This window comes from Acanthochromis polyacanthus, chromosome 15 (genome assembly GCF_021347895.1).
Source record: "Acanthochromis polyacanthus isolate Apoly-LR-REF ecotype Palm Island chromosome 15, KAUST_Apoly_ChrSc, whole genome shotgun sequence".
NCBI classification, from domain to species: Eukaryota; Metazoa; Chordata; class Actinopteri; family Pomacentridae; genus Acanthochromis; species Acanthochromis polyacanthus.
In genome coordinates, this window is record NC_067127.1 from 25220676 (window position 1) to 25243064 (window position 22389).

General features: G+C 40.0%; 1 protein-coding gene and 1 long non-coding RNA gene across 10 annotated transcripts in view; one reads left to right on the plus strand and one right to left on the minus strand.

Annotated features, from left to right (window-relative positions):
- Positions 1–937: 937 nt before the first annotated feature.
- LOC110950523 (uncharacterized) lies at positions 938–4871 on the minus strand. Of its 2 annotated transcripts, XR_007947053.1 has the most exons (5): positions 3199–4871; positions 2885–2930; positions 2587–2805; positions 1801–1974; positions 938–1722 (listed from the first exon to the last, which is right to left on the minus strand). It is a non-coding gene; the product is annotated as an uncharacterized LOC110950523 (long non-coding RNA). The 2 variants fall into 2 exon arrangements; XR_007947052.1 differs by having other exon boundaries at positions 2885–4871.
- Positions 4872–5044: 173 nt separating this feature from the next.
- Positions 5045–22389, plus strand: part of smap1 (small ArfGAP 1) — a 156165-nt gene continuing 138820 nt past the window's right edge. For 3 of the 8 annotated variants that reach the window (XM_051959654.1, XM_051959650.1, XM_051959655.1), the window contains exon 1: positions 5046–5317. In XM_051959654.1, the coding sequence (XP_051815614.1) occupies positions 5200–5317 (118 nt within the window). In that variant the 5' untranslated portion in view covers positions 5046–5199. Of the gene's footprint in view, positions 5318–22389 lie in introns of all 8 variants that reach the window. The other 5 variants (XM_051959653.1, XM_051959656.1, XM_051959652.1 and 2 more) reach the window with 3 other exon arrangements.

Here is a 22389-nt window from a genome sequence, read left to right on the forward strand (position 1 = left end):
CGGTACGACTTGTTCTTTCTGCATCGGCAAATACATGAGGGTCCAACTGAAACTTCATTATCTCCTCGAGTCTGTGAGAGTTAATGCAGCCTTCTGCTTATCCCAGGTCGGGTCGCGGAGGCAGCAGGCGAAGCAGGACGTTGCAGATGACCTTCCCTGCAGCAACGCTTTCCAACTTGGGATCCCAACGCGTTCCCAGGCCAGCCGAGATGAATAATCCCTCCAGTGAGTTCTGGGTCTGCTCCTGGGTCTGCTCCCAGTCGGACACGTTCAGAAAACCTTCAAAGGAAGTCTCTCTGGAGGCATCCGAATCAGATGTCCAGACCACCTCAACTGGCTCCTTTCGATGCCAAGGAGCAGCAGCTCTACTCCGAGCTCCCTCCGGATGTCTGAGCTTCTCACCCTCTCTCTAAGGCTGAGCCCAGCCACCCTACAGAGGAAGCTCAATTTGGCAGCTTGTATTCGCCATCTTGTTCTTTTGGTCACTACCCAGAGCTTATGACCATAAGTGAGGGTTGGAATGTAGACCCCGGGGTAGACCCAGAACTCGCTACAGGGATTGTCTCATCTGGTCTGGGAACACCTTGGGATCCCCCAGGATGAGCTGGAAAATGTTGTTGAGGGGAGGGACATCTGGAACGACCTGCTTTGCCTGCTGCCTCCGGATAAGCAGAAGAAAATGGATGGATGGGTGATTAATTAATTATTTTTATTGTATTGCTAATTTTATTTATTTGAGTCATTTTTATTGTATTGCCAATTTGTATTGATTTTAATCATTTTTGTTGTATTGTTAGTTTTTATTTATTTTATTAATTTTTATCGTATTGAGAATTTTCATTATTTCATGATTTTTTTATTTATTTTTTATTGTATTGTTCATTTTAATTTATTTTATTGGATTTCCGTCGAGCACAAACGAGTCTGCATGTTTTTTTCATCAATATCTTTATTGAGTTTTCAAAATGTAGAGAACAAGACAAAACAAAAAGTCAACAAAGTGACACAAATGAGACAATGTGTAAACTCACAGGTCCTTGTTGAGTGGGGACATTCGATGAAACAGAAATATCAAAACCCTATATTAGGTTTTCCCCTTTACTCACTCTAACAGTTCAGACCAAACTGAATCAAAAACAAACAAAACATGGCGACTAACAGAGTGCTTTCGTAAAGATAGAAGTTCATGAGACCTTTCAGTTTTCCTTGCTGTACCATCCAGCGATTCTAGAATAAAGGAACAGAGTTTAGCAGAGGGTGAGTCTGCATGTTTTACTCATCTTCGTGCCGACTTGGGAAGATTTCATCATCTTTGTCTTAAATACATCTGCCAGTACGCTGCAGTTTAATTGAGATTTTGTCATCTCTCCTTGAAGAGATGAGGATGCGTCTTCTACTTTTTTTTAAACATGAATGACTGTATAATATTATTAGTTAATAATATTAGTTATTTCTCAAGTCTGTGAGACTCCGTGCAGACTTGGGAAATAATTTCCTATATCGACGAGTTTGCGAGGGTTCACATCAGTCTTGACAAAATGACAAAATGCATTCGGCACGACAAAAAACAGACGATAATTAAGGCTTTATCTGTCACGTGATGTTTGTATTGTGTCTGAGATTGGTGTTTCTATCTCAGCCATGGATGACGACGAAGCTCCCTCAGTTTGGGCCGACATTCAGGGACCATTGTGAGGCACTTTTGTAAGAAATCCTGGCAATCTGCAGAGAAAGATGAAGGCCAAAGCTGCAGCTCATCAAAGGGCCGCTGAGCATCTGCTGACCAGTTTGTTTTCTTACCTTTGGATAGTTCATCACTGATTTGAATCCTTTGGCCGAAATACATTGTGGTTTCAAATTTGTAGTATCTGTGGAGCACGGCAAACAGCACCACCCCCATTTGAAACACTGTGGTGGGCCCGGGTCGGTAGGTTCGGCGGCAGTGCCACTCTGGAGGGGCGTAATTGACAGTGCCTGAAGGACAGACAACAATAAGAACATGTGTTTTTTTCCTCTGTTTCAGAGGCTGTCACACAGAACCAGGTCACTATTTCTGTCATAACTGATTTAATGAACCATTCGCAGTTTCACTGTACTGGCTGTGTGTACTTAGACTTGCATGGCTTAATCTTTGAGGCAAGCATTTACTAATGGCAGGATCAACCAGGTTGCCCAGAGCAGTGGTTCTCAACCCTGTTCCTCAGGACCCCATGTCCTGCATGTTTTAGATGCTTCCCTGCTCCAACACACCTGACTCAAATGATCAGCTCGTCATCAGGCTTCTGCAGAGGCTTGATAACGAGCTGATCATTTGAATCAGGTGTGTTGGAGCAGGGAAGCATCTAAAACATGCAGGACATGGGGTCCTGAGGAACAGGGTTGAGAACCACTGGCCCAGAGAACCATGATGCCCCAATAATCTTAAATGTTTTCTGAACATTGCACTGACAACATTCTCCCTTTGTTAGCTACATAACCATATAAACTAAGTCATCTGCAATCAGTTTATGTTGTGCGTTAATCAGTTATAGACTGACAATGCTGTTGGCTATGGACCTTAAAAACAAGATCCTCCAAGCAGCCTACCTTCGCCTCCTCCTCTTCCTGCTAGCCTCCGTTGCTCTGCACGTAACAGAAGAAGTCTTCTAAAGGAAATGGTCTCTCTAGAACCGGGATCAGCTCCTGGCCCAGGTCATACCAGTCCAACAGGGATATCGGTGCCGATGCCCCCACCGATCCAGCCATACCAGCCTGAATCCTCAACATAGCAGCCACTTCAAAGGAGAGCTGCTTTCCACTGCGGTTCTGAAACATGAAACACAATGAAGGATGAAGGACTGAAGCTCCACAGAAGAACACAACACTTTCAGGGCTGAACACTCACCACGTTTGCAAAGCTTGTTGCTTTTTGGGACGTGTTTAATCGCCACCTGTGACACACAAACAGAGCTTTTGGTTAGTATTTTCCAACCTGAGACATTTCAGCTTCAGACAGGAACAAAACCTCTCACATTTTGTAAAAAGCTGTAAACATTACAAGTGTTTCTTCATATCTTACCGGCAAACTGTCGAGCTGATGCTTCTGCTCATTTTTGCTGTCGAATTGCGCTGAACAGACACTCATTTAGTTTTACTACAAATGTGCGGGACATAAATGACAGAAAAATTATTTTTTCCACCACATCTCTTCCTGCTGACCTCTTTGTTCCTCTTCTGACAGCTCTATTCTGTCCTGTACCGATTCAAGACTCCTCTTCAGCAGCGTCAGCAGACTTCCTCTTCTCTCCTTGCTGACATCAGCCCTCTAAAGGGTCGCTGCTGGTCTCTGCACAGGAAAAAGGTACAGGACAAGTGCTTGATTTGTTTCAGAGAGTGTGGTCACAAGTGTGGAGACGCACAGGGAAGCACAAAATCACCCAAATGGGACAAAAACAATCACATAAAGAGACATAAAATGAATAAAGTGGAAAAAATGTCCAACATAGAACAGGAAAATCCATAAACACATGCAAAATTATCCAAATGGAACAAAAAACAACATGGAAAGATAGAAAATGACCAAACCGAGAAACAAAATGATCAAAATTAAACACAAAATGATCAAAATGGGATACAAAATAAACAAAATATCGAACAAAAGTAACAGTAGAGCAAAAAAAGATAATCAAGAGGTGAAAAATAGCCAAATATGGAGAGCAAAAATACACACAGCCATAAATATACACATAGATGTACAACTCCCACGGTGCATTTTTGGTAAAAAAAAATACTGGAAATTCTCAGTTTAAATTCAGATTTGTTGGCTGGTCATAAGGTGATAAATACAAATCATTTGAACAAGAAACAAAGTAGAAAATCAGCCAGTATTTCACTACAGGTCCTGCAGTAGAAATTCTCCTTACTGAGAATCTGATCTTTAATTTTTCTACACTTTGCTTGCCAATATTTCTAATTTAAGACAGACCTAATCCTCTTCAGCATAGAGGACATCAGATTTCTGGAGAGATGTTTCTTCAGGATCCTTCAGGATTATTTTTTAGCTGCTCTTTGCAGGAGGGGTTGTGTTGCTCCACCTTTTACTTTAAAATATCTGTCATGTGACATATTTGGCATAGTTTCACTTTTCTCTTCTTTTGAAAGTCTGATTTTGGCAGGGTGCTTCGAATCATTGTCCTGCTGAAATATTCCGCTTCTGTTAAGCTTCTACAGACTGAAGCAACCTTGTCAATATATTGTATTTATCTATTTATCAGTATTTTAGTATATCTACAAATATTCCTAGTGACATCTATAAATGCCCTCTCCTCAGCACTTCTTGCATTCATACAGCCCCGTATCATTGCACTCAGCGCTTCACTGTCAGGATTTCCATCCACTGTGGGAGTTCTGGTTAGGTTCACACCAAACATGCAACAAATTTATCCCGGTCTCATCTGACAACAGAATGTATTCACCAGGCTTCTTTAAATGTTCTTAAAACAAATGTTAATATTGGATTTTTATTCCAAAGAGCAAACAAGGTCTTATAATTGTATTCATGCAATTAGGCTGATTGAAAATTACAAGCGTACTCAATTTAACTATAATACTGATGACAGATTTTAAAAGTTTTGTGTCCGTGATCACACTTGTATTCACTTTTGTTGCATTGACTCTCTACTTTGAGGCCTGAATGTTCAGTTTAGTCTTTCAACATACTTTTGCTGATTGTTCATTAAAGCAAATGCACTATCCTTTCAAAAAAACAAACAAAACTAAATAGTATATTTAGTGAGAGGTGATGGGACTTGATGTGATACTGCACAGTCACTTGTGTTGTACGCTGTTATAATCCCTATTTTGACTTCATTTTTCACGTACCTGCCTGTGCATAATAGATGTTCGCATCTGTATCTTACTGTGCATTCGTATGTAAGTTCTATCAGAGCCACTGGAAATCAGAGTGAAATTCTCTCTGCTTTTAAACTACATGTTTGATTGTGAATCACGTGAACTGTAGAAATTCCCACGGTCTTGAAGGCAGCAGGGATGATGCTGCCTTAGATCCATATTACCTTGCTAGCAGGTTGCAGGCTAACTGAACGGAGGCAGTGCAGTGCGGCTTCTCGGGGATGTCCCACCCTTTCTAACACGGACTCAGGACTCCGAGGCTTTCAGCGGCTCGACACTTTCAGGACTCACCTCCAAACTTTGTGCGACATGACGACGCGGTCGGAGAGAGAAAAAGCACAGAAACTGAACGAACAGCATCAGGCCATTCTGACCAAACTGCTGAGAGAAGAAGACAACAAGTACTGCGCTGACTGTGAAGCGAAAGGTGAGTCTGACAGTGTCGGTCATAAACAGCACAGACTCACGTGTGTGTGAGAAGATGTCATGATGAGGAAACTTGGCAGCTAACAGCTGGCTAAGGCTAGCAGCAGACTGTAACGTTATTCTGATGGGGTCACTGATGTGCAGCTATTCTCACATCCTTCTGTGAGCATAGCGACTAAATACAAAGTGTAAATATAAAATGTGTCTTTTATCGATCATATTTATGTTGTACTGTGCAAGCACTCTAGGTTATTGTTTATGCACTTAGAATTTTGCCAAAATTACCAGTAGTGAGAGACATTTGTCAAGCAGCCACAAAAATATGCTGCTAACGCTCAGCCTTTTCAAAGTAAAGCCCCTCTATTATTTGGGTATTTTGAATTATAGCAAAAGTGTTACTAATAATATAATATAATAGAATATAATATAGATAATATAATATCATGTATGTATGTATCTCAATAATGAAAAATATTAAACAGGAACCATGAAAGGAAATAATACTCTAAGAAAATTTGATTTAATTAGTCATGAAAGGACATGGATATTTTTGTTATACAATATAGTACATTATACTCCAAATGGAATTCTTGCATTTGATTTAAATTTTTGTAAGTTCACAGATTTAGTTCTGAATCATGTTCCTCTGTGTAAATGAATTTACCTTAAGATGTCAGCCTTTGAATGAGTTACAGTCATATAAAACAGTTCATTACAGATGTATATATTTGTAGGATTGCAATCCTTTATATTGTAATTACCCAGGTAGATTCACACTATACATATTTTGAGGGTCTTAACCTCAGTATCTAAGCTTGTTAGTTTAATTCGTAATAATAATTTGTAATAATTAATGGATCATGAATGATCTAATAAAATCTTATTTTTTATTTTTGTTTTTCCGATTGAGTAACAGCAAGTTTTGGATTTGATTTTCTCCCGTTGTTCTTAGGTGCATTGTTTCTTCTAATTGAACAGGTACATTTTAAAATGTACTACTTTGGATCTAATACAGCCGCCTGTCTCTACCTGTAGTCATTCTGTGGTCTCAAACTGTGTGTTATCCACCAACTATATGAAGACTTATTTATTTATTTAACCTTTATTTTACCAGGTAAGTTAGCTGAGAACTCGTTCTCATTTTCGATAACGACCTGGTCAAGAGGCAGCAACATTACACGAGTAATAGCCTTTCAACACTAAAGGATAAATGTTGAAAGGATCTCTTTTAATTAAGCATTAAACAACAACGTGAAACATTAAGACTATTCAGCAAAGTTTCATGTTAGAATTTTTCAGTCTAAATTTTGAAATCAATCATGGAAATCGTTTTCATTTTTACTGCAAATACAAACTAGATGATCAGAACCATTTTTTGAATTGCCATTATTTTATGCATTAGTTGTTCATGTAAAGCCAGTGGATAGACCAGACTAGATTATCACTGAACAGCATGGCTCCACCAAGATAAAGCAGAAAACTGTGGTCACATTGGTCTAAGAATTTCAAAGCAGTGTAGTAATTGATCTTTTGATTATTAATAATTGGTTTCACCTCTAAAAACATAATGGTCAACTCCCTGTAATTATACCCTCTGTGTACTGACAAACTAAATGCAATTAAATGAGATTTAGCATTGTGAATGTTAGGGCTTTCTTTGATTTATCAAATTTTGATGTTGTCTTTTTCTTTTTTTTTCCTCCTTGTATAGAAGCTTGAATATGTTTGAAGAAATGTTTTGTACTTGCGGGTTTGCTCTCGCAGGTCATGTTTGAGGTTTTATTTTGAAATCGAATATCCTGTAGTTCCGGTGTGAGTCACACTGTTGTGTAACTGTGTAACTTGACGCACCTGTCGGCCGACAGTATCGATGTCATGTCCTTGACTGGTTTATTTATGAGCGGAAAACGCGTGTGTCGTGTGTAGGCTGCATTCAATTCAGGTGTAGTTTGCTGAAGAAGCCGTCAGCATCACAGACTGCAAGTCTGATGAAGCTGCAGCCAACACCTCCTCTCTGGCGCCGACTGCCTTCGTGCTGGGCAAAACCACCGCCAAACTCCATTAAAAAAAAATATATATATATATTACTCAGCGCAGAATCAAAGATACAGTCTTATCACGAATGTTTCATGAAACCTTAAGAACCTACCCTCAATTCGGCATACATCCAGTGCATTTCAAACCATGTATTTAAGCAGCATGTACATTTTAATATTTGTATTCCTTTACTCAGTTAATAACAGCATGCGAAAATGGCATTTTAATGTATAAATGTTTTGCACAATAGGTCAGCCCAAACTGCCACATGATCTACAGAGCTGTCCAAGCGTCTCTGTGTGTGAAGTGTATGTTTGCCGGTCTGTGTGGAAGCGTGAATTTCCCAGCCTGGTGACAGAGCTTGAACGGCTCGTATCGGGGCTACGGGCTACCTATGACTGAGATTAAAAGCCTTTTGCGTCATCACCGCGCCGATGCTGCCCTCTGACAGCAGCAGTCTGTAGTAACAGCCTGCTGCTCTGTCAGTCTCTGCTGCTCCAGTTTTCTGGTTCTATTCTCACTCTTTATGTTAATATAACAGAACTTCATGATTCTGTAGCCATCAGACACACAGTGGAGGTGCATTCACCTAAACATAAATTACAGCCGTTTTTATTTGCAGAAAACCGTGAAGCCAACCTTTATGACCAAGCTGTTTTGCAGGACAAATAGAGGTGGGCAGTTTAGTGAAGAGACTGTATGACCATCTTTTTAGATAGAATCACAAGCACCATTCTGAAAAAAAAAAAAAAATCAAAATGTAGACTACTTACAACTATTCTGTTGACTGTTTTGAACATTTCTTAGCTCTTTTTGTTTTTTTTATTCCATGACCATGGTAGATACCATTCTCATTGTTTCATATTATTGTCTGTCTCACATCCAAAACGTGACAAAGTGGTTGAAGGTGACGCTGTATTGCTACGAATATTCTAATAAAATAAAATAAAAAAACAAACAAATCAGGTCTAAGTGAAGTTCTGATATGAAAATCCAAAAGTTCAGAAGATAAATTTACAGCTTGAGCTACTTGTTTCTGTCCTGTTTTCAGCAGCGCTTGTGGGCATATAACATTTAAATGTGACAGAATATTTCACGTTCAGTCCTCACATGAATCAGGTGTGTATGTTTTTGTCATTGAATGAAAAATAAACAAGGTGGTATTCATCAGCTATTATAACTACCAGTTAGAAACTAGTCGTCCTGTAACACCTTCTGCAAAGATCCACTGTGGACGTGTCTTTGGGATGTTTCAGTCTGAGATGGTTGAAGATGATGTGTTATGTCCCAACACTTCTCCTGCAAACTGGCAGATAATATTCAATTCCTGAACACCTGAAACTACACAAATACAACCTTTTTCAGCATCAGGGTCAAGCTGCAAAGTGCATCCAATGGGCATTGTCCTGATAGTGTCACAATCAATCAGACGTCTGAGTTCTGAGCTCACATTGAGGAGGAAAGTTTGGACAGCTTTTCATTTCTTTATTTCATGACCTGATCTGTGCTATTCCTATTAAAAGCATCGTATGCCACAACATACGATTGTCAGCTTACCCAGTATTAATTAGAAATATGTTGTTTTTATAATGAGAACGAAAATGAACCAAGATGAAGGTCCATGTTTCACTGTGCTGCATATTGCTTCCTTTTCTGGGTTGATCTGTAACCTGCTGGTTCTGGTGAGATGCCATAAACTTTACTGATCCCTCAGGGAGAAAATCTTCATGTTACAGATGAGACATGAAAAAGCAGGACAAGAATTCCAAAAGTACAATGGAAAATAAAGATATATTAAAGACAATGTACAAGCTACGATGAACTGACATTTGGATATGAACAGGTATGATTTGGGTAAGCTTAATAGGAACTCTTTCAGGTTTGGGAAGATCAGGTGAAAAGCAGTATTCTGATAGCCTAGCCGCGCTAGACCCATGTTCTGAAGACACAAGGGTCTCGGACCGCAAGGTTGTCTTTCAAATCACTCTGCAGCAGTTGGGTAGGTATACAACCAATCAGCGCAACGAATAGGCTGACGTAGTTCCTAGAGCGCCGGCGGATTGTGGCTAAGTCCCATTAGCTTCCCAACCAGCGGAGCCAACTGGTATATTAAGGATTTGCCATATCCCGTCGGCATAAGTCCCAATACGTCTTTCTTCTCAATGAAACACTTCAGTGCCGTCCTTTGTTTATCTTTCAAGTTGAATTTTAGCTTCAAATCTTTAAGGGCTGTGGCCAAAGCCGAGTCGAAAGATAACTGTTTATTGTGCGCCGGTTGTTTCTGTCAGAATCGTCGCGCCTCTGTCGTCACTTAGTTACGCCCGCCTTCTGACTCTACACTTCATGGTGATTCGGCCGGCCAGTCTTAGGAGCATCCAACCTCGAGCCTTATGGAGGGTAACTAGACCCACCCTGGCAGAGAATTAAATTTGTTGCCGTGGGTTGTCTAGCGCGGCTAGGCTAGTATTCTGACTCAGTTATATTTAAGTTACAACAACTTGTGCAAAAGGCTTGTCATCCACCTTCTTTCCCCTTTCTATCGCTCTCTCAAATACACACACATCAGAGGGTGTAAGATCTTCTTATGGCTGTCAGTAATCTGCATCATCTAACTATAAAGTAGCCTGCAGATTCAGTTTTTCTTCTAGATGTTTGGTTTTGAGGTTGCATAGTGACTTGGTGGTTATCACTGTCATCCAACAGCTAGAACATCCTTCGTTCATGTCCCGGCCTTTCTGGGATCTTTCTGCATGGAGTTTGCATGTTCTCCTTGTGCATGTGTGGGTTTTCTCTGTGTACTCTGACTTCCTCCCACAGTCCAAAAATATCCTCAGGTTTATAGGTGATTCTAAATTATCTGTAGGTATGAATGTGAGGGTGGTTGTTTGTCTCTGCATGTAGCCCTGTGATAGACTGGTGACCTATCCACGGTGTCCCCTGCCTTCACCCTAAGTCAACTGGGATAGAGTCCAGTCCACCATGACCCTAATGAGGATTAAGTGGTGTATACATGATGGATGGATGGATGTTTGGTGTGGCCTGTGAGTGGAGCAGGCATTGTGACTGAGGAGATGAACAGTTAAACTTCTCATCTTAATACACCTATAAAAACAATTTTAGTTTGAAAAGGAGGTTTCATTAGATGTATTATAAATATGGTTAAGGCATACTAACAAATCAGGGTGGTGTAGGTGTTAACAAAGCCCTGCACCACTAATGGACAGTCTCCATGCTGTTTCCATCTTAACTAGTCCTGTAACGTTGCCCCCAGCATGCAACTGTTCCATCATTAGTTCAGCATTGATGCTTGCTGTCCAACTACAACACAGCAACACAGCAAAGCTTCTCTGCAACAGTGTAGCAGAAAGAGGAGTGTTTGTGTTTTTGACTGTACTGAAGGGTTATAATCTTCTCCAACTCACGGCCCACTTGCTTTAGTCAGTGTATTATTATGTTGGATTTTAATTTATTGTTCATTATTAAAAGTGTCAAGTGATAAATGGTTGAAATTTCCATATTAATGGAGCATAAATGACCTAAATTTGAATTGGCTGTGGTTCAGCGACAAAACAACACCATTCTTCAGTGAACTCTGACTTTCTTTTGTCAGTGGTGTTTCGCTTGACACAACACAATTAAACTGTTCTTTTAAGATGAATTTTAAAAAAAGGAAGGATAATTCGATCATCAAAGCTGGAATAAACAAACCTTCTGTGGTGTCTGCAGGGTCACAGTGTGTTTAATGTGCTTCCTGCATTGTTTACTGTCAGCTCGTTTGAAACAGAAACAGTGGTGTTAATGTTCTTCATGTGACTCGACTTATTTCACTGTTCCTCTAAATCCAGATAAAGGTGTGTGTGTGTGTGTGTGTGTGTGTGAATGGGAGTGTGCTAATTACTGATTACTTAAATCAGTAGGTGTTTCTTACTGCAGCATATAAACCATAACTTTTTTCATTTTGTCTTTGCCATCAGACCTAACCTTCCTTCTGTATTGTCCTTTGGATTTTTACATCTTTCATTTTATTGCTTATGAATAGAGAAGTCTAGATACACGTGGCAACAGCATGATGCACAAGTTCTGCTTTTTTATTTGAAGTTTCATAAACTTGAATTGACATCCACATCTCCCTTTGGTACAATGCTGTGAATTTCATTCATGTATTAATTGCTGAAAGTATCGGCTCTACTCTGGTCGTCTTTGGAAAACCCCTTGAGATGAACATTATGGTGACTGTGTTTGACATTTTAAATGGGCAAACTAATATTCAAAGCTTAGGTGTCTGACAACAATAGACTTTTGCTTGAAAATATCAATCTAATGCAGACCTAAACCAGACCTGTGTGATGAAACGATAGCGTTATGTAGTGATTATAAACTCATCAATGGCAAGAAGAAAATGTAGTAGAGTCTTGATAGTTTCACTTAAATGCACCAGATGCAAACTGCCATTAAAGCACACGATGAAGAATTTGATCACATTAACAAATCTTAATTGTTTGACCCCTGTCATACCTTGAATCCCCCTCTTATTGTTCGTTGTTAAAAAGAACTACCAATCTGATGTTTTATGAGTTCATTTTGAGTCCGTGGATCTAATCAGCGCCTGTGATGTTCATTAGTTAGGAGGCTGTTGTAAACTCATGAGCTGTCGTATATGACAATTTCTCAATTTAGATATGCAATAAATGTATATTTGTAGCTTCTAAGAAACTGTGAGAGGTGCTTGACTGCAGCTGTAAAACTGAACGAGCAGCTGATGCATCTCTTGAAGTCTTTATTATTCAGAGTCGATATTAACGGGTGTACATCAGGCTAAATGTCACTTTATTTCCAGCTCAAGCGTGACTCAGCTCCAGCGCCCATCCCTCCAACTCCACTGCATATTCTTCTCTGAGATAAACCTTTTACGTTATATGTGTCCTGTCACTGCTGATTCTTATTCTAACAATCATAGCAGCTGATCAGGTAAATATTCTTTACTGATCTGCAAATAAACCCAATCTACTGATTTGTATTTTCTGCATCAATCCAGCGAATCTGCAACCTGAGGCGTGTTTCTAATCAGAGAGCAGCAGCATCCAGCTGTTTCCCGTGAGTCATACTGACTATGTCACAGCTATTTTTGATTCGAACAGTGAATGGATGTTGTGAAAAAGAATCATAAGACCAAAGTTTGAAAGCTGGAAACCCATTTTTCTTGTGCGGAGCTCGACAGAAGATACTTTCAAATGGCTTTTGATGCCTTTGTTTAACCAGGAGGTCCCACTGAGACTAGAGAGCTCCATACAAAATTTCAAAGTTATATCAAACAAATACATTTACTCAGTTATAAATAAGAGTGCAAAATGATGAAAAAGTTGCTACCAACTAGTTAACATCTGCAGAAATCACTCCCACCAATTTTTTAATGACGATAGCCAAGGCTGGAGGTATCAGGCTTTCATGTTCTCTGTCTGTCGATCCCATTCTTGTGGACACATTATCTCTTGAATTCCTTGAGTAATTTTCTTAAAATCTGGCAAAAATGTCCACTCCAGTGATTAGCTAATTAGCATTTGGCCAAAGGCGAAGGTCAATGCAGCCTCACATACCTCGCCCATAACTCTGGATTGATTGCACTAATTATGATGAAACTTCACTCAAACATCTCATAGGATAAAATTATTATTTAATAATATCCTACAGAAACACTTTTCTGGCTGCTTTTTTTTAACATCATAGCTCAGGAACAGAAGCAGAGATTGTGACCATATTTCACATTCAGTAGAATCCTGATTCAGAGAGACTGATCTGAGTGCTCACCTGTTAAATTCATTTATTACAGTCTACAAGAATGCAGTCTCCAAACCCAACAGTTCTTGGTTGCTGCTGTTTTTGTCAGCTATAATGACAGCTGCCATTCAGCTGCAGATAGTAAATGTTGAGTCTGTGAGGTGGTTAATGCTGCATATAGAGCAAGCACAGTGTTTATTTTTTTTATCTGCATGTCCAGCTCAACATGTTCATAATCTGTACACTTCTGCATGACATCTAGCCTATCCGTGCTAGACCCATGTTCTGAAGACACAAGGGTCTAGGACCGCTGGACAGGGAGGGAGGCGGGCTAAAAGGTTGTCTTTCAAATCACTCTGCAGCAATTGGGTAGGTATACAACCAATCAGTGCAACGAATAGGCTGACGTAGTTCCCAGAGCGCCGGCGGATTGTGGCTAAGTGCCATTAGCTTCCCAACCAGCGGAGCCAACTGGTATATTAAGGATTTGCCATATCCCGTCGGCATAAGTCCCAATACGTCTTTCTTCTCAATGAAACACTTCAGTGCCGTCCTTTGTTTATCTTTCAAGTTGAATTTTAGCTTCAAATCTTTAAGGGCTGTGGCCAAAGCCGAGTCGAAAGATAACTGTTTATTGTGCGCCGGTTGTTTCTGTCAGAATCGTCACGCCTCTGTCGTCACTTAGTTACGCCCGCCTTCTGACTCTACACTTCATGGTGATTCGTCCGGCCAGTTTTAGGAGCATCCAACCTCGAGCCTTATGGAGGGTAACTAGACCCACCCTGGCACAGAATTAAATTCGTTGCCGTGGGTTGTCTAGCGCGGCTAGGCTACATGACGTCCATTGTTTTTATCAAATAATTAGTGTGGTAGGAAGTATGATGGGTAGAGAGTCGTAGCTAATATGTCTTGCTATTTATCTCTACTGGTGTCTTCTTTGTATCTCCAATAATGAATGAGAGGCAGCAAAATCTTCGCAGTCATTACTTCCATTTCCACGTCACATAACCACAACAACAACGCAAGGTGTACACTAGTGATGTTTGGATCGTGTTTGACTTCATCTGAATCTACATACACACAGAAATCATCCATTTGCTACAAATCAGAGCTTATTCTTTTCTCCAGTTTAGAGACTGACCAGACATTCACATTATTTCTCAGTGGGATATATTTCACTGTAATTGGTGCACTGAGAGTTTAGTCTCTAAATTCATGCCTGACCAAAAGTTAAAGCTGAATAAAATATATATATTAATATTAGTGACATAATGGTGAACATTCATCATAGTGTCACTCATATTTCCTCGTTAATAATGTAATATTTTTCCCAACTGCTGTGAGTCAGAATGCTGTTTTAGTGACCTGACCCTCCTGATCCACAGCTTCATTGTGGTGCCCACTGATCACTATTATTGACCCAGAACCTGCAAAATACAGAAAGAAATGGCTGAACAGACATTATGTGATGTCTTTAGCAGAACGAAGACTCTTTTGATGTAACAGTGTTATGTGTGCGTATCTTATACTTTTAAGATTCAAAATGTCTTATGAGATTTATCAGCAATTAAAAAGGCATGGCTTTTGTCAGTAATTTCAATTTTAATCAACTGAAGATAAAAAAGCTTATTTTACAGTATGAATTCTCACCACCCACTGATGCCAAAAAGCTTTTTTGTTTTTTGTTAGTTTCCCCTGTGAAGGATCACTAAAGTTTCTGATTATCTTTAGTATTTGTTTTTGTCTTTCTTTGACACATTGAGGATTTGTTTTTTCTGCAGTATGCAGATATGATAAGACATATTCATCAGAAGTGAACTTCCCAGAAATGAACCTGGAGTTGAGATTGTTTTAACTTCCTAAATTTTCTTTCCTTGAGCTGGAACATGGATTCTCTGCTGGATGCAGCTCAACGCAAACACAACAGAGGCTTTTATTGATTTCTGAAACAAGCATTCACTCCATGGCTGATTGACCACTCAGAGTCCAGAGCTCTGGTCTGATTGATCAGTTTGTTTATGGGTCTGGCATGAGCAGATACTGTCTGTCCTCCATATGTCTGCTGCACTCAGGGTGTCTGGGTGTGGCAGCTCAGCTGTGACCACTGCAGTGTGGTGACTCACCTTAGCCTCTAAGCTGTAATTCCATCCTCAGTCCTGCCTTCTGCCTGCACACACTGCCCTACATTTCCTGTGTGTCTTTGTATGTGTGTGTGTGTGTGTGTGTGTGTGATAGAGGAAGAGAGATTTGGAGTCCTTATTGATTGCACTTCCATTTTCCTGTCCTCTCTGGCATCTCAGTCTATCCACTACTTAGAGTCCAGACTATAATTTTCGGCTTTCGTTTTTAATACAATCCTTTCACCAAAGTGACTCAAATGCTGCTCTCTCACACACACTCACATCCTGGCTGTGTGTCAGTGTTATGATTTGTGGTGGGGGGGTGCTCTGAGCTGGCACATGCTCTCCTCTGTGCTGGCACAGCAGATCTTGGCAAGCGCCCGAGGGGCACTCAGCACTTTGACGACCTGTCCTTGGTAGCGCTCTTCGGCTGCACACACATGTTTGTACTTCTATCTTAGTGAGGACATCCATAGGCGTAATGCATTTCCTAGAGCCTTACCCTAACCTTAACCATTACAACTGATTGCCTAAACTTAATCCTTACCCTAACCCTAACCAAACCTCAATTCATACCTGTTCTCTAAAAACAAGTCTTCACCCTCAAACATGGCTGTTTCAAAGTGAGGACCGGCCAAAATGTCCTCACTTTGTAAAAATGTCCTCACTTTGATAGTTAAATGCAGAAAATGGTTCTCACAATGTAGCAAGTACAAGTACACACACACACACACACACACACACACACACACACACACACACACACACACACACACACACACACACTCTCATTTTCAGCCAGTCTTGCATACACATGTGCAATTGTACGCACCTCAGAGGTATGAAGGGCAGGTTAGTTTTGCAGTGTCCTGTGAAGGTGACAGATGTTTGTAGGCTGCTGCTCGGTCTGCATTTGCAGTACTTCAGTGTCACATAGTTACGTGGACTTTATGCAAATAATTAGAGGTGTACTTTAATTCTGTTGTCTGTGTTAGAGCATTTACAGTCAGCATGATGCAAGGAGACTTCCACAAACACACTGTTGTGTATCTGTTTAAGTTTCAGCTAATGCTTGCTATAAATCATACTGATGAAAGACCACAACAAAGACGTGCACTTCAGGCCTCTCACTCAGCAGCTAATAGCCATGAAATTGCAACAGCATAAGTGACATTGCTCTGACATTTCTGTCAAGACAAATTCATTTTGACTGAAAATATTCATTGTGGGATTAAGCAGTGGAAAGAGTTAGAAAATGGTCAATTATTAAAATTGGGTTTTCAAGCACAAATGCCAAAATTTTCTCATTCCAACTTCACAAATGTGATTATTTACTGCTGTTCTATATTCTCTGTCTGTGCTGCATCACACTAATATAACTATCTCTGTGCTTGGGGCTGTTCGACTACCCAAAAATGTCTTTTAAAGATGTGAATTTGGTGTAGCATTTTCGTATTCTGCTTGAATAAAGCTGCTCTTCGGTATTAATTCAGATGATATTTAAAATACACGTCAAATAGGACTTATGGCTTATTGGTTAGAAATTCTTAAGGATCCAGTGTGTAGCATTTAGGGTGGTCTATTGGCAGGAATTAAATATTCATAGATGTGCTTTCGTCAGTTTATAATCATCCAAAAATAAGACTCACTGTATGATTGTCACTGTAGAATCAGCCCCATTGGAAAACATATTAATTCATAATGAAAATGGTTGAGCTTATTACAGTGAAGCCCAATGTTTGATACAAAATGTGCTGATGTCTCAAGATAGAACAGGAAAACCTGCTGGCTTTATGTATTAATTTTCATCTTAACAAGTTGAGCTAACCTAGTGATGTGCATTGGAGAAGGTCAGATCTTGTCACTTCATTGTGACCATTTAAACTAGTAGCATTAAGACGTCAAGCTAGTGGCATTTGTTGGAGCTTTCGGTTACTCTGTCAGTTTGGCTGAAGCATGTTGTTTTCTATCATTGTAATTTTCCCCTATGTTGCCTTGATCTGTAAAACAACTAAGAATATGCCATCATTTTGTGTCTCTCACGTATTACATTGAGCTACAGAGCCATGCTGTTATTAGTTTTAATAAAAAAAGGAACCAAAAGAAAGTGAAAAAGTGTAAATAACCTTTCACTGCACAGTACAAAAAAGATCTTTATCCTAACCTAATAAAGTCAACAAACATGTTAAATTATTTTGTGTGAAATATAATGATAGAATTATTTGTATTGCAAAAATATTAGAGTAATGGCATACCTTCAGTTTGTTACTACATAAAAAGTTGAACCAGAGAATGTCTTACATTTTGAGGAATGATCTAAATGAATACATGGACGATCCCTAGACCCATTAGTTAGATATTAATCCTAAATGGGTCATAAACCTTTAGTTTAGAGACCACTGTTAAATGGAGCAAATGGTTCAGTTCAGTGGTGAATTAGTCCACATTAGGTGCTTCAACTGCGTGATAATGAACTGCAGTGTTTGTGTTCATGATGATAACCATAGTATTCAGTCATTTCTGAACAATAATATAAGTCTAAATATGTTTTAACAAGCTTTAGATGGATATATAACCCCAGAGAATACTGTAGGATCAGTTTGCCTTTGCTTTGGGTTCTGTCAAAATGAACAATATGAAAAAGCACCCGCCTTATCTTCGGGTTAAATCCGCTGCACTGCCTTTTATTACCAGCAGGTGGAATCCTGTCTTCACTTTACTCATCCATCCAACAATGCATTGTTTTTAGGTGGTGAGAGGATTACTGAATGCTGGGGCCTGTAGGCTCTGTGGTGCTTCTGTTTTATTTATCTGTTTCCTGTAGAAAACATAATCAGACAAAGCACTTGGCAGATTGTGTGTTTCTGCTGGTGTGGTTCATCCCCTGTGTATATCCCTCTGTCTCTTTCAGCCTTTATTACCTCTGATAATGCATTTTATGTAGTATCCGTCTGTTCTGTTTATGGACTGTCTGGACCGTAATGTTTAAGACCAGACGATGGGAGCAAATGATGAGTTTTATTAGGCTTTCCTGTTCATTTTATAAAGTGGAGACAGTGCGAAGAGGTGAGGATGGTTCTCCTTTTGGAGCCAGTCTATCCACTCCTCCTCATCACTGCTGACACTGAATCACACTAATGGGCCAGCAGGGAGCAGCACAGTGCTTCTTTATTCTCCCCTCAGCGTCCCGCTCATTGTGCACTCTCTGATTCTCCACTCTCATCTGGTGTGTGCTGAAGATTCTGGCAGCCTTTCGATGATTTACTAAGAGGGCATTTTATTAATTAGGAAATGGAAGACGTTAACCTTCTTTAAAGGAGAATACTGCTGAATTTCAGCACAGGGATGGTCTGTTTTGTTTTTTGTTTTTTGTTTTTTTTTGCCTGTGGAATCATTCAACCTTGATGCTGTAGCGTTAGCTGCTTTTATTCCTAGAAGTGAAAAGGAGACAGACAGCCAAACACATTCAACAAGGAAAGCAACAATAGCCTAAAATTGACAGCGGTTACAGAGGTTGTGCTGTGTTAGGAAACCATAAATTTATTGTTTGAGCATGTAATGTATTTAGTAGGTGTCATTTTTTGCAAGAGTCAAAGACCAAAATTGTCTGTCTGTCTGTTAAATACTACATAGAGATTTGAGCATCCAAGGTGTTTTAGAGGACATCAGAAAAATGTAAGAAGAAATGACCTCATGATTCAAATAAAAGAAGGGAGGTGGAGTGTGGTTGTGACAGTGGCCGAGATGCATTTCTAGGTGCTGTGGTTTAGAACAGACAAAGACTGCAGCATTATTGGTCCTGGGGGATTTCTAAGAGTCAAGTCTGACACGCTTTAAGTCCACAAAGTCTGCCTCTTTCAGCCTTAAGCTCTAAACTTTGCATCTTCACTCTGTCCCAGGAGAAAGACCAGGCTTGGGTTTGTCGCTGCAGACCTCTGTTCCCTCTCATAAATATTGATTAAAGAAGCCAGCGGGAATCGCACCACTAAATTCAGATGTGCCTTGTTCGGCTTTTCTTACTTATTTGTTGCTTCAAAGCATTTTTACACCCAGACCAGCCAGCCGTGGGCATTTATTCTACAGGATTAAACAGCAGATCAGTGTGTTTTAAATCACGGGTTGATCTCTGTGGAAGAGTCTCACCTGACATCTGTGGTCACCGTTTCTATCTTGCAGTCACTGTCACACACATTTCTTCACACTCAACCGTCAGTCGTCGTCCTGACTGTCCTCAGGTTGACAGTTGGGGCTTTAATTTCATGCTCTGCTGCCTGCCCACCCCCCTCTCAGTTGGAAAGTTCCGCTGTCACTCATCAGAGCTCCAGGGTTTGTGTCTGCCTGTGTGTCCCAGCGGGAAAAACTCCATTTGTTTGTCTCTGTGTGTCTGCATGTATGTGAAAATGTATGTACATGTGTGTGTATTAGTGGACATATTGATCACAGTGTGTATGTGAGATGTCAAGTTTGTGAATATGTGTCTGCAAGTGGGTGTGTTGTTGTACTCTGACATGCGTGTGTCTTTTGTGCAGGCATGCACACTCTGCATGATGTGCTCGAATTTACCTGCATGAAAGTGCTTGAAAGTCTGTCTGTGTGGGTGAGAGAGAAAAGCTCATTTGTGTCTAATCAGGTCAGCAGTCTACAAATTAGCCCTGGTGTGTTTGTAATGTGTGTGCGTGAAGGGACTGCAGGGCTCACGTCTACAGAGAGAACTCAATTCAGCTGTCTATTTTTGTCTAACCTTCAACGCAGAACAGTTGTAAAGATGAATTATCCGCATGAGACACAGATGAACAGATACTAATGTCTCAGAGCCAAGGCTACTGCATAGCCATGTGCAAGCTCAGTTCACAGAAAGAAAGATTTCATTCAATACAGGATGGCACATAAGCAGGCCACGCAGCAGACAGCAGGTTAATAGAAACAGACCAGTGCAGCAGGTCAGGGCTCATAAATCAGGCTGGCCTTTACTCCGTACAGCTCAGGCTCCGCTTTGAAACAATTGCTGCTAAATTACACCTGACACAAAAGTTTAAGATTACACCAAAGCTCATGTAAATGGCTGTCATTTTCCACGTACGATACCAGTGAGGTTGTTTTCTTCCTTTTTTTTTTTTTGGTGTTAATATTGCAATGATTGATGTTTTTATCCATTTGAGGTCAGGGGAGGAATTTGTGAGGATGACACTGACATGTTATCAGCTTAGTTGTTTTTGGCAGGCTCTGTTTTGGTGGCAACCACTGTGTCCATACTAAGCTGGGTAAATTCCTCAACGCTGCTTTTTCTGCTTAGTTCTGGGCATCCGTCTAGACAAAAACTGCATTTATTTTCTCCTCAAAAAACTGAGCTTTTCCAAAGCAGGCTTCGGAGGATGTAAATTTGTTGAAAAGGTATCATGCTGGTTGGACAATATTTCGTTGTTTTCTCCAACCAAACCCTGAAGAAGAAGAAGAACAGCTATGAATGCAACCTTGAAACAATGTTCATACCCGATAGTCTGCAGCGTTATCAATCAATAATCGATTAATCATTAATGTGGATGAAATGCAGTCGACATGCCTCCAATTACTGTCTACAGACAACCAGGTACTACAGATAATGTACAACACATTTTCTGACATGAAATTTGTCTTCTACCTTATCAGTATGTTTTTAATTGGTTAAGTTATTAATAGTAACTAATCGATTAACTGATAATCGATAACCTTCTTAATAGCAACATTGCTTCGCTGACAGTACACTTTTCTCACTAAAATTGTAGTAATCAACAAATGATAGTGCATACAAAGTGTCAGGAATCTGCAATTTTAGTGTAAATTTCTTCTTTGGTGGTTTTCTGTGGGTGCCTTGCTCAGGTGACATGCACGCATGCCCAGTAGTAGCAGTTAGCTGTTTTAGTGTTTTATTGAAATGCATGGTGTAGACACAATATCATTTCATTTCAGCCATGTTACCTTTCCCAAACGTGTGATGAATAATAAAGTTTAGGATAAGGTTACCTGCTGTTACCTTCTAAAATCTTAGTGATGTGACGGAGCTCAAGGTTGTAGCTGCGAGATTTTACACCATTAATATAGCAGTGAATAGCTTTCTGCTGTGTAATGATATGGTAGTGTAATGGCATCCTTAGTATAACACAAGACAGAATTATATTAATCCTAAAGAAATTCTTGAAAAAAATTAGAAGCTGTCGAAACATGTCAGCAAAGGGAATACAACTTTTCTTTACTGAATTGTCGGTTTAAATAAGCAACACTATCACCGACATGTGATGAACTCTGAACCAATTGTTCATTAGTAATGAACGACAAAATGAACCTAATCCAACGGCTAGTTTACATGTTTGAGGACATCTTCACAATGCATGGGATCTCGACACGGTGCATAGAATTTGCATGAAGTTGAAGTCCAGTCTACTTTATGCAAATGAGCTGTGGCCCGCTCCAGGTAAACACACTGGGTTGCACCTGGAAACACACCGCATGTGGCATGCTGGTCCGGTTGCGCAACAGCAAGTCGATCACAGTGGTCGTTCGGCCCTTGCTTTCACTCACATTGGCCCGCCTTCTTCTTCTTTGGTGTTCGTCTCCTTTCTTCTTCTTTTGGAGTTAATGTCAGTTGGCAAACCAGCGCATTACTGTCAACTACTGAGCTGAAGTGTGGAGGAGAAGTTTGTCAGCAACAAAAAATATTTAATAATAATTAAAAGAATTTACTGGTCACACATGCGTGAGCAGATGAACAATTTACTCACACTGTCTCAAATTTTAATTACCTCCGCCAAGGAGGTTATGTGACACCCAGCGTTTGTGTGTCTGTCTGTCTGTCTGTTAGCAAGGTAACTCAAAAACGCCTGGGCAGATTCAGATGAAATTTTGAGAGGATGTAGACTATGGTAAGAGGAAGAGCTGATTTAATTTTGGTGGCAATCCGGAAAGGATCCTGGATTCTGGATCACTTTGAATTTTTTAGTATGTGGTCCAAAATATGACAAAAACATCATAGTTTAGTATGTCGTCCAACAAATTGGAACAAGGTGTCCAGATAGCTCAATTGGTTAAGAAGGTGATTCGTAAACAGAACTGTGTCAGAGACACAGGTTCAATTCCAGCTCATGATCCTTTACTGCATGGGTTTCCT